Source organism: Phoca vitulina, unplaced genomic scaffold, assembly GCF_004348235.1.
Source record: "Phoca vitulina isolate PV1807 unplaced genomic scaffold, GSC_HSeal_1.0 scaffold26, whole genome shotgun sequence".
NCBI classification, from domain to species: Eukaryota; Metazoa; Chordata; class Mammalia; order Carnivora; family Phocidae; genus Phoca; species Phoca vitulina.
Genome location: NW_022589729.1, coordinates 20,376,738 through 20,389,033, shown reverse-complemented (window position 1 = coordinate 20,389,033; position 12,296 = coordinate 20,376,738). Strand labels below are relative to the sequence as shown.

General features: G+C 48.4%; 1 protein-coding gene across 1 annotated transcript; it reads left to right on the top strand.

The window, feature by feature from the left end:
* The first annotated feature begins 3,759 nt into the window (after window positions 1-3,759).
* Window positions 3,760-10,717, top strand: LAX1 (lymphocyte transmembrane adaptor 1). The gene is made up of 5 exons (XM_032422062.1): window positions 3,760-3,848; window positions 6,677-6,789; window positions 7,237-7,347; window positions 7,917-8,002; window positions 9,757-10,717. Exons 1-5 carry the CDS (start codon window positions 3,760-3,762, stop codon window positions 10,549-10,551), a joined length of 1,194 nt encoding a protein of 397 aa, XP_032277953.1. The 3' UTR covers window positions 10,552-10,717.
* The last annotated feature ends 1,579 nt before the right edge of the window (window positions 10,718-12,296 follow it).

Genomic DNA, 12,296 nt, shown 5'->3' with positions numbered 1-12,296 from the left:
AATTCACAGCAGCAATAAGCTAAGAGAACTTCTCAGAAGGTCCACTTCATTCTGGTGGTCAGGCGCTGGCCAGATGCCAGAGAGGCAATAAACAGATTATTTTTTTTTTATTTGAGAGAGAGAGCACAGAGGGAGAGGGAGAGGGAGAAACAGACTCCCCACTGAGTGAAGAGCCCAACGCGGGACCCAATCGCAGGACCCCGAGATCACGACCCAAGTGGAAGGCAGACGCCTAACTGACTGAGCCACCCAGGCGCCCATAGAGATGCAATAAATAAAACAAAGTCCCTGCCCCGAAGGGGGTTCAAAGGCTACCTGAGGAGACAGGTGTTTAAACAACTAATCCCAGCAATTGAGAGGTATCATGCCTGGTGCCATGGGGACCCAGAAGAGCAAAAAACCCAGTTCCAGAAGGGGAGGTCTTCACAGAGGTGGTGACACAATGTATTTTTTAATCACAATTTTATTTTTTTTATAAAAATGACACCTAATCTTTATAATAACTTAAGCCATAGAAGTCCAAAGAAGAAAGTAACAAAATACCTCAAGCCCCACAACCCAGAAATAACCAGTATAAACTCTTCAAATGGGTTTTTTTTGGAATTTTACGAGAGAGAGAGAGAGAGAGAGAGAGAGAGAAACTGCTATCACAGTGAAGGAACCAGTGCAAAGGCCCAGAGCATGGAAGTGATGAGCCGGGTGTGCATGGGGTGCGGAGTGCTGGCAAGGGGGTGCCGGCTGAGGCTCAGCACGGTCCGCAGGCCAGGCCCACTGCGCATGCAAAGAGCCAGGATGCCTAGTGCCGAGCAGTGGGAGACTTCCCGTAAATCCGCACTTAAGGAATAAGGTGATACATGGCAGGAAGAGAAGAAGAGGGAAAGGCAGGGGGCAGTCCGCTAAGTATAAAGAATTGAGCCCAGGGCGCCTGGGTGGCTCAGTTGGTTAAGCGACTGCCTTCGGCTCAGGTCATGATCCTGGAGTCCCTGGATCGAGTCCCGCATCGGGCTCCCTGCTCGGCAGGGAGTCTGCTTCTCCCTCTCACCCTCCCCCCTCTCATGTACTCACTCTCTCTCATTCTCTCTCTCTCAAATAAATAAATAAAATCTTAAAAAAAAAAAAAAAGAATTGAGCCCAATGCATAATGAGATAATCACATAATAACAGCCCCCACTTAATGAGCTTGCATATGACAAGTCCTCCGCTCAGCATTTTTCATTGTTAGCCCAATTAATTTTCACAACAGCATTACCTAAGTTGTAGTATTGCTATTTTACACCCAAGGAAACACCCAGAAAGATTAGAGGACCTGTGCAAGATAACCCAAGCAGTCATTTAGGATCTGAACTTGTGTGGATGCTCTTAACACAGTGCTTCTGTCTTTCCAGAGGATTCTGAAAGGTTTTTAGTATTAACATCACTGAGTTAGGGCAGAGCCCCTCCTCTTCAAGGGGTTTTGCTGACTTGGATGCATAAGTTCCGTCGGTTTAAAACCAATCTTGATACTTTTTTTTTTAAAGTAGGCTCAATGCCAGACTCGAACTCATGACCCTGACATCAAGACCTGAGCCGATATCAAGAGTCAGATGCGCAACCAACTGAGCCACCCAGGCGCCCCCAATCTTAATACTTTAGGATCACATGTTACATTCAACCCTGAAATCATTAAAAGTGGTTAAAGGGAAACACCAGAGCAGTCAGGTATAAAGCATATGCCCTATTTCCCAGGAATGAGTAGTTTTCTTCCATTATCATGATGAATAATTTCACACACCAATTTTGGGTTTGTTGGTTTGATGGGCCGTCACAAGCCCACGAGGGAAAGGAGAGCAGGTGGCAGGGCTCAGCCCCATCTGGAAACCTGGAGCTCACCCTGCAGAGCCTCCTCTCAGGAGGCAGTTTCCCTCAAGTGTGGGGGGAGGTGGGAGTCAGGAGACCAGAGGGAAGATTGATTAGTCTGACTCAAGCACTCTGGGTAGATAAGAGAAGCAAGGTCTTAAGATGATCACACAGAAGAATTTCTTCTAAAAAAAAAATTTTTTTTTAAAGTAGCAGTCAGGGTTCTAAGGTTTGGTTCTATTGGCCCTTCTCTTTGTACCACCTTCCAAGTTCCCAGTTCACACACAGCCTTCTGCTGGAACGAGTGGCTCAGGACAGGCCTGAGGAGCCTTGCTCTCTCGCCCACTAGTCCCGGCCACTGGGGCCATGGAGCGAGGGATCTTCTTCTCCTGAGGAGTCCTAGTTCTACTCAGACCCATTCCGAAGGACAAGCGGGCAGAGACCCAGGTTCCAGCTCTCGAACCAGCTGCCTCTGAACCACCTCTGCTTCCTGCCAGGTAAGGCCACGTGGAGGGAGGGCAGCAAGGGCTTGGAAGGCAGAGCTCTGGGGAGAGCCAGCCAGGAGTCACCTGCGGCTGCAGCCCCTCTCCCCTGGGGGCCCTGTGAGAGCCTGGACGTGCAGGGCAGGGGTGGACAGCCCCCGGAAGCCAGGGGTCTTGGTGTCCACTGGGAAGAGATGGGAGAGAGGCATGGTGCTGAGGCCCTGGCTGTCTTCTTGCCGGCCCCCTGGGAGTCCGTTTCCTTGTGGAAAGCCAGGTCAGAGGCCCTTCACAGCCTCATAAAAGTCTTAGTGACCCCTTCTCTTTGGACTCTGCCAAGATGCAAAGAGCTTCGGGAGATGGGTAAGGGAAAGAGAAGGGAGCTAGAAACAAATTTTGAACAACTGTCTAAGTTTGGGACACTTTGGGTAGACACGGGGAATGAGGTATCCAGCCTCTGAGACAGGTGCACAACAAGCAGGACTGGGATGGATCTCCAGAAGAGTCCTGCAGAGACAGCCAGCAGCCAGGGGCCAAGAAGGGCAGGGCTTCAGGAAGGAATGGCCTCCAGGGCCCCCGCTGACCCAGCATCGGCTCCATTCTGAGCGTCATACCCAGAGATTCTCAAAATGTGAAACATAGACCAGCTTTGTCAAAATCACCCGGGAAGTGTCAGTGCAAACAGCCTGCCCCCTGTCTCAGAAACCCAGAGAAACAATCACGAGCCCCCCACCACCTTGCCCCATCTTTAGTCCCACTCCCTACAGACCACGGCCCTCCGGCCAACCCAGGGAACAGGGGGTGCAGACATGTTTTCTTCTCCCTTATAGCTGAGCAGCATTTCCTGTGCCCCATGCTTCATTAGCACATTGGTGGTGTCGTTTCCTGTGACGATTCTCTGTTTCCATTCTGGCAAATGTTTGCTCTTTTCTGTCTGCTTTGGGGGTTGGGGGAGGATGAGCTTCTCACAGAATCTCTCTCGAGCCTCTTGGCAGTTTCCCCCTCTCTACCCCTCACACTTCCACCAGAAGGCTGAGAGCATAGCGTCTCCCTGAACCACCTCTCTTGGGGAGCACCGCACCCGGCTGAGGTCTCACCTCCCGCGGTGGGCACTGTAGCCACATCCAGGTAGAACGAAACCTGTTGTCATTTTTGTGTCTGGGGCCACGCAGCCTGACATTTCAGGGGGAGAGGCCAGGTAGATGCAAGGTTGGGGGGAAAGAAAGTTCTAGAAAGATTGAAAACATGAAGACAAGGAGGATTTCTATCAGTCTTATCTACTTAAAGTGGTTGCGATGGTATGTAAAACACCAACCAATTTTGCCTTTTCTCCTGGGGGATGGCAACTTAGGAAGAGCCAGGAGAAGTGGCAACATGTGTTAGCTGTTGATAATTAAGAGAAGGCTTAGGAGGAGCAGCTGAAGCCAGAGACATTGCCGTGACAATGGATTCGATCACCCCGGCCCTTTCAGAAATCAGAGGGAGGACCTCGGACGCCAGGACTCTGTGGGTAACTTCCGGCAGCCTGGACAGGTGAGTGACTTGGGGTGGTGAGCTCCACCCTCCCCTGATTTAGACAGACAGCCCTGGCCGACCCCAGGGGCTTCTACCCCAGCAGCACTCCCAGCCCTCACAAGCACGCTCAGGTCCACTAAGACCACCAAATTCTAGGCTTAGAGAAGCTTGCTCAGGACTGCTGGGAGGAAAGGAATAGGTATTGAAGAGAAATGGGAGTTGCAGGGGGAGAGGGAAAGCCGTGTTAACACAGGATTTCCTTAGACCCCGCTGCCTGGCCTGGTTGGATTTCTCACCTCCCAGAGGCCCCGATCGCTGTCCTCAATCTTTCCTGTCTCAGGTCCCCACAACCACTCTCCCCCCACAAAAAAAAAAAAAAAAACTAGGTCCCACCATGATGGAAACAAAAGGCCTGTTTTTTTTCAACGATGTGTTTCTAGGTTCTAAAAACTTTCCATGAGTGGAAAATGTAATCATAGATGTGATAAAGATATGTCTTTAGGATACAAAATCTCACAGAACTAATTGCGGCTATAAATTTTACTGCTAAAACCTTCAGGGTCATACTAACAAAAAGAAAAAGTCCAACAGCAGTGGAAGCTTCAGCAACAGTTGTAAGTTTGAATCTCAGTGCTGTGATAAGAGTGGAATTCAGCGATAATAAATTTAAAATCACTGTCATTTAGGGAAATAAATGTGATTACCATAACAAACAAATATATGTCCCTGCAGGTGGACAGGGGCATTGATGGGGAATGAATTCATAAAGCTATCAAAACCCTGAAGTCCCCCAAAAATATCTACTTCTGTGTTCATTCATGTTTATTAATTCACTCATTCATTCAGATAATTCATCCTGCCCTTGCTAAGTGCCAGGCACTGTTCCAGGCACCAGATAAACAGGATAGACAAGCCCATGGCTTCCTGGAGCTTACAGTCAAGTGGGAAAGTCAGTTATGAACAGATAAACAAATGAAGTATAATATAATGTCAATCAGTCTTAAGTGTATGAAGAAAAACCAGAACAGAGTTAAGGGGCCTGAGAGTAATAGACCTGTCTGAGCAGGTGACATTTCCGAAGACACCTGAGGGAAATGAGGGACTGAGCTACACAGACACCTGGGAGAGGGAGCTGCGGGTCAGAGGCAGGACTGTGCTGTGCATGGACAGGGACCGGCCAGGAGTCCTGGCTGTTGAAGTCAGAAGGAAAGTGGTGGGAAATGAGGTCAGATGGTAGGCAGAGGGGTACCTGGGTGGCTCAGGCAGTTAAGCGTCTGGCTTTTGATTTCAGCTCAGGTCATGATCAGGGTCGTGGGATCAAGCCCCGCGTCGGTTCTGCACTCAGCATGGGCTCTGCTCGGGATTCTCTCTCTCTCTCCTTCTCCCCTGTGCTCTCTCTCCTTCTGCCCTGTGCTCTCTCTCTCTCAAATAAATAAATTAAATTAATCTTTAAAAAAAAAAAGAGAAAGAGAAGAAGAAGAAAGTAGACAGAGGCCAGAACATAAGGTGCCATGACATCCTCACTGGGTAGGAACTGTCGCTGTTATCCCAAGTGTGATCAAAGTCATGTGGGTCACGAGAAGAGAGGAGACATGATCTGGTTTACTGTTAAGAGGATCATGCTGGCTCCTATGTGAAGATAGGATGTTGGGGTCAAGAGTGAAAGCAAGGCAACCATTAAGGATGTTAGTGCAAATGTCTGTGTGGAGCACACGGTGGCTTGGGGCGAGGGGAGGGTGGCAGTGGAGGAGTGAGGGGTGATTGGGTTTGGGAAAGATGCCCAGGGTTGAGCAGACAGGATCTGCTGGTTGACTGGAAGTGAGGCGTGAAAGAAAAGGAGCAGTCAAGGATGGCTCCAAGATTTCTGAGTGAACCACTAGGTGATGGGAGACACCAGAGGAGAAGCAGGCTTCTGGGAGAAGAAGAGCCATTCTATTTCAGACCTACTCAGTTTGAGATGTCCATTGGGCAGCCTAGTGGAAATGTCCAGTATAAGTTGGGTAAACAAGCCTAGGACTCAGGAGGACAAAAATCTTCCCTGGTAGTTGATCTGGTTTCTAATATTTAGGTCCACTAATGATTCCTGCTGTAGCCTCCATTGGCTACTTCTTATTATAGTAGGCAAAGCAGAGCAGTAACCCCAGCCCTGTCAGGGAGTCACAAGCAGCAGGAACTCAGCCTTGCATTTGCATCGGTTACATTCCACAAAACTGCAAGTGTTGCTTGGAGACCAGCTTCACAAGTCCGTACATGGGGGCTGCTCAAATGCCCGCAAGCCAGACTCTGTCACAGAGGAGCTCCCTCACTGTATGGCGAGTGACCCCTCCTTCCACACAAGACAGGATGCCCAGGAGCAGTACATGATTGATGCTCGAGTAGGGAGTACGGGATGAGGGCAGATGAACCCGATTTTGCAAGTTTGGAGGACAGGGTGGTGCGGCAGGAAGAGCATGGTCTTTGGGCCCCAACAGACCTAGACTCAAATTCCATCTTTGCTCCTTCCTAACTGTGTGATCTTTGATATGTTACTCTGCCTTTCTTGGTCTAAATCTCGGGTTTCTGGCCACAAGGAGAGATGAGACTGTTGTAAAGATGAAATGAGTTTCACACACACGCAAACCCTTGGCATCCAGTAGGTATTCAAAAGGGACAGCGCCCTTCTCCTGTGTCCAGTTCCCCTCTGTCCACAAAGAAGACCCTCTCTCTAGCCAAGAGCCCACCCACCTCAGCTTTCCTTCACCTGGCTCCCATTCCAAGTCCTCGGGCTCCAGTTCCTGCAGGAAGCCTCTCCTCTAACCTCCTCAGCCTCCTACAGCCTGGGGCATGGCACTTGTTTTTCCTCACAGAGAGAAAGACCAGAACAGCGCCATCTTTTCTGGGTTTGCGGGATTCCTTGCCATCCTCCTGACCACTGTGATTTTCTACAGCCTGTGGAACTGGAATAAATGGAAGAAGCACCGTGAGTCCCTTGATTGTCCCAGGTTGAGACACTCGAGCATCAGTCATGTAGCCTGGCATTCAAAGCCCAGTTTATTCTCCAGGGATAAACTGTTGCACTGGGGAATCCTCTGTTCTTCCCTGACACACTGGTCATTGTCTCACTCGAGGGTCTAAGCTGGGGCTCCAAAAGGCTCAGTGCTGATTGGAGTTCCATTTTGAAAATCGTTGCCCGGGACATATTCATGCCCACACCCCCCCCCCACACACACACACCCCATTTCTTCCTCCTGCTTCTGTGTACCAAGTCTTCTAGTTCAAAGGGAATTGGGTAAGTGTGAAAATGCATTTTTTATGATACATAGTGCGGGTGGGAAATATTTTCAGGGACCACCTCATCCCCAAGGGCCCCCACATTCTGTAACAGTGGCCCCTGCCGTGATTCCTCATCTCTCTCATTACCTTGCAGGACAAGTTCCTCACCTCCGAGTTACCGTCATGCCCTTACTCTCTCTGTCTCGACCCAGACAAGGAAACAAAAATATTTATGACTGCTTGCCCCAGAGGCAAGAAGAGCTGGGTAGGTTTTTCTTTCTAATCCATGGAGCACAGATGTCCCCAAACTTCTGCACCCAGAATGTACCTCTCACCACCCAGAGGCAGCTTTCTTTAAACACTCAGACCTTTCTGCCCTTCAGGGAGCATGGAGGAGGATGAGCTAGACGGAAGCAGGATGTAACTCCACTGGGGGCCTAGAGAGCTCTAAAAAGGGAGCTCGGGGTTGTCTACAAAGGAGGGGTGGTTTTATCTTGATATGAAGTTAGCAAAAGACAGATGGGTGTGTCTAGGGACGGGGGAGACACCCAGAAGGAGAACATGGCCTCCAGCATTACAGGTGGTGAAGGTTTGCCCCAGGAGCAACCAACCCCTGTGCTAGTTAGTGTCCTCCGGTCCTTGCTAGAAACCAAGGACAGTTCCAGGCCTCAGAGCACATCATTCCCCCTAGCTCTGACCCTCTCGCCACAGAACATCAGCCCCAAACACCAGACACTGCACAAACCCACTTCACCCACACCGCGGGGACTGTTCAGGCTGAAGCGTTCACAGGACTGGCCTACGAGCTCCAGGACTTGTTCTCTGTTCTTTTAGGGAGACGTCAGTCGAGGAGTAACCGTATTTTCAGCACCGAGAGCCTCCTCTCCAGAAATTCTGATAGACCTCCTTCTGAGCCTGTGGTAAGAGTCAAGTGAAGGGACAAGCCCCTTGGGAGAAATGACATGTCTCTGGCAGAACTGAAGTAAACAAGTTCAGGTCACAGATCTCGTTTCCTGGCAAACAGCATGTCCCCTGGCAGTTGCCCTGTGGCCCTATTAATAAGTTGGGAAGACTAGCCTCAGGACCTCCCTACTGCCCAGGGAGAAAAATTGAGAAAGGTAGGAACAATTGTTCGGGATTTGGGGCAAGGCATCAGGGCACGTGTATTCAAGGACATGATGTTAGAACTGAAATGGATTGTTTTAACAAAGACAGGTAACAGCTTATCCGAATATTGTCCTCTTCCAAGTAATCACCTCAGGAGGGTATACAAATATTCCAACAATGCTGTTGGTGCTCAAAACATCCTTAAAACCCTGCTTGGGGAATTCCTTCTGGGGCCTGTGACAAACTGTTTCAGTTATCTTCAACAGGTATATTTGTAAGTCATTGAGGACTGTCGCTGGTGTAGAAAGTGTTTGATCAAATGGGGGATATTTTTCGGAGGTTACCAGGGGAGTGCTACGGGGAATAACAATGACCCTATGTGTCTTATGATCTGGCTCTGAAGGCAGCCCCAGGGAGGGGTCCCACAACGCTGTGCGGCAGAGACCGCAGAGACAGCAAAGGGAGGACTTTGAAGCTCAGGGGGCTCATCTCCATAGATAAGTTCTCATTTGCTCCTCAAAGAATCAGTCCCTTCAGTTTGTGGTCATTTCAAGAAAACACAGTCCTAGCACTGCTGCCCAGCCTCTCATCACCCAGAGCTTTGAGTTCAGGAACCCTGCAGCCACCTCCTGGTCCTGCTCCCACCTGTCCCACGCTTGGGCTCTGCTCTCACCTCCGGGACTTTGTGGCGGAGCAAGTCCGCACGGCTGGTAACATGCAGGGAAGAGGGAACTTCGCTGCCAAAGTGAGTTCCAGCGCTTGGTCCCAACCCCATATGAGGCCACAACATGTTTGGCTTGGACTCTGTAGTGCATGAAGAACATTTCGAACCAGTTGCCAACATCTAAAAATCAAAAAGATTTCACATCAAAGTCCAGATGTCCAGCTTTTTGTGAAAAGTCAGAAGTTCTGGAAACAGCAGACTGGCAGCCCCAAATGGCCATAATGGGCTGAGTCTGTATGTCAGCTGCCCCTTTAATAATAAGAGCAAGCACGTGTCCGTGCTTTCGACGTGCCAGCAACTAGTCCAAACACTTTACACATAGTCAGACACTTGCTCCTCACAGAAACCACATTATGTAGATATTTTGATCGTCCCCATTTTATATGCTAGGGAAGTAAGGCACGAAGAGATTCGGTAACTTGCCCAAACCCCGCACAGAGTGGCGAGGCTGGGATTTGCACCCTGAGTCTAAGGCTGAGTCGCTACTTTTGGCCACTGTGCTGTATTGCCCCTCAATGGGCTCTGAGGCAGCAGGCTCACTCCAGTTTACAATACCCCCCCCCCACCAGAGACTCCCCGTTGAACAGCCACCCACTGTGGCCAAAAACCAGTAGCAATTGATCACCACATTTACACTGTTGCTTTCCTTAAGCTTAGCCACTTTGCTCATACCTGCCTAGGATCTAGGGCTTTGCATTTGGAGACCCCCGACTTAGAGATTTTCTCCAAGGTGAAGAACCGAGTGAAGGAGCGATCAGATAGTGGTACTGGGTGGGAAAGTAGAAAGCCTTCGCCCGTATTTCTGCTTCCGTCCTGTCACCGGCTTTCTCTTCTTGCTTATAGCCCTCCCAAGCAGCCAATGCCCTCTGGCTGCACAGAGACCATAATCCTGCCAACGGCTATGCAGTGGGCATCTATGACAATGCCACGGGGCTCCAGATGTGTGGGGACCTCACTCCCTCAGCAAACTATGTCAATGTCAAAGCAGCCCGAGACTGCCTGAGCATTTCTTCAGAGGATTCAAGAGATTACATCAATGTCCCCACAGCAGAGGAGATTGCTGAGGCTCTAGCTTCTACCAACAGCACCCCCGCGAACCTCTTTGCCCTCCCACATGCCCAGGAGCTGGAGTTTACTGAGGAAAAAGACAAGGGCTGTGGGAATGCCAGTGACCACACCTGTTTTTGGTCTCCAAGATCTGAGAGCGATGATCCACTCAGCGATGAGGACGGTTCTTCTGAGACCTCAAATGACTATGTCAATATGGCAGGGTTGAATCTGGAGACCCTCCAGGGGAAGCAGCCCCGGATGGCTTTCCAGTGCTACAGAGATTATGAAAATGTCCCATCAGCACCTACCATTGGAAACCAGCAGCAGGTGGAGGAAGAAGTGACCTCCTCAAACACGGACCATGTGGAAGGCCGGACGGATAGTCCAGGTACCCACATCCAATTTGTCATGCAGTCAGGGACGTTCCTGGCTCTAGGGGAACATGTGACCTGTCAGCCATCTGCACAGAGTGAGACTAGTCAGATAAAACATGGAGAAGAAATGTCAAATGACATTTCTAGTGACTATGAGAATGTGCCAGCTGCGAAGTCAGGAGACAGGGACTCCAAGCAGGGGCCAGACACATAGCTCCTTCCTGATGAATTGGGACCCAGGCACCCAGTTGGAGAGCTCTGTGAAGTAGTCTATTCTGCCGGATCCGTGGCCACTATAGGGTCTGATGAAGACCACTGACCATCCTTGTATTTCAGTGGGTTCGTTCAAGTAGACTACAAAGAGGCTGAGATACACAGAAGTTAAGGAACTCACAAAAGCCAACTTCTGAGAAAGCCAGAAAGGAATTCTTCTCAAGCATGGTGCTGTTATCTCTCATACCAACCTAAGAATGTTTGCTGAAACTGCCTTATAGGACGGTTAGTAGATTAAAAATTCGATAGTTCTTCCGTGCACAGTGGAAACATGGGGGGTCTAAAATCATTACCTTTGCGAATACCAGCAGGATGCAAAGCGAGAATACGGATTAGTTTGTAATCCAGGCAGAGGCCAAAAAGAAGAAAGAAGTCGGAGTTGGGGTGGTGCAGCAGTTTCCAGTTGAAAAAGAGTGGGGACAACCAAATGCTAGAGAAGATGTGGGACAGCAGAACGGTCATTCATTGCAAAGCACAATATCCACTTTGGAAAAGTGTTTGGCAGTTTCTTATGAACATACATTTACTATACGGCCCAGCCATTCCACTCCCGGGTGTTTATCCAAGAGAATTGAAAACTTGTGTTCATACAAAAGCCCATATATGCTATTTATAGCAGCTTTATTCACAACTGCCAAAACTAGAGATAACCCAGATGTCCTTCAACAGATAAATGGACAAACAAACTGTGGTATGTCCATGTAATAAGGTTATCTACACTCAGCAGTAAAAAGGAATGAACTATTGGTTCGTGCAACAACCTAGACAAATCTTAAAAGCACTTTGCTAAGTGATAGAAGCTAGACCTAAAAATCTACATATTGTATGATTCCATTTATATGACCTTCTGGAAAAGACAAAACTATAGGGATGGAAAACAGATCAGTGGTTGCCAGGTTTAGGGAAAGGAAGTTTATACAAAGGAATTTTTAGGTTAATGGGGCTCCTCTGTATTGGTATTATGGTGGTGGATACAGGACTCTGAATTTGTCAAAACACAAAAAACTATATAGCACAACCAGTGACTTTTATTGTATGTAAATTTTTTTAATTAACCATGCTGTCAGGGGAAGCCAGTATGGAATGCAGATTAAGACAAATAAACCTAACTATATTATAGATATATGATATAGCCTCACTGAAGGGGTGAGGGGAAAAGGAGCTGGCCTAATTAACTTTAGAAAACAATGTTTTCACTTAAGACTATAAGAAAGACACAAAAAAACTACATAAACACTGTACTCTAGTTGGTAAATTCGTATCTCAGAGGAATATAGGTTAGCAATTCTGAAAGTACTTTAAATGTAGCTTGAACAAATAAGTAAATGTAGATAAGGAGGGACAGGTTTCTCATTATCAGAAAGGCTACAGTGAATTCTGTGGTGCTGGATTAGATTTGGAGGTATAGTTTGAACTCTTGTTTATTTAAATATATATATGAATAGATACACAAATAAATATAGATATGTGTATACATAGGCTAGCAGACATATATTTCTTAGCTCTGTCCGCTAGACGGTCTAGAAGAATTGACACCCTAGAAGCAATGAACACACTTAGCACCCAGGTCTTGGTTTCTAAATATCATTCTCACTAGAAGGAACCAGAGCTCCTTGGAGAAATGTGCAGTTCTAGGGCTGGGGTAGGGAAAACACAGGAGGGGGGGCTTGACCATCTTGTAGATTT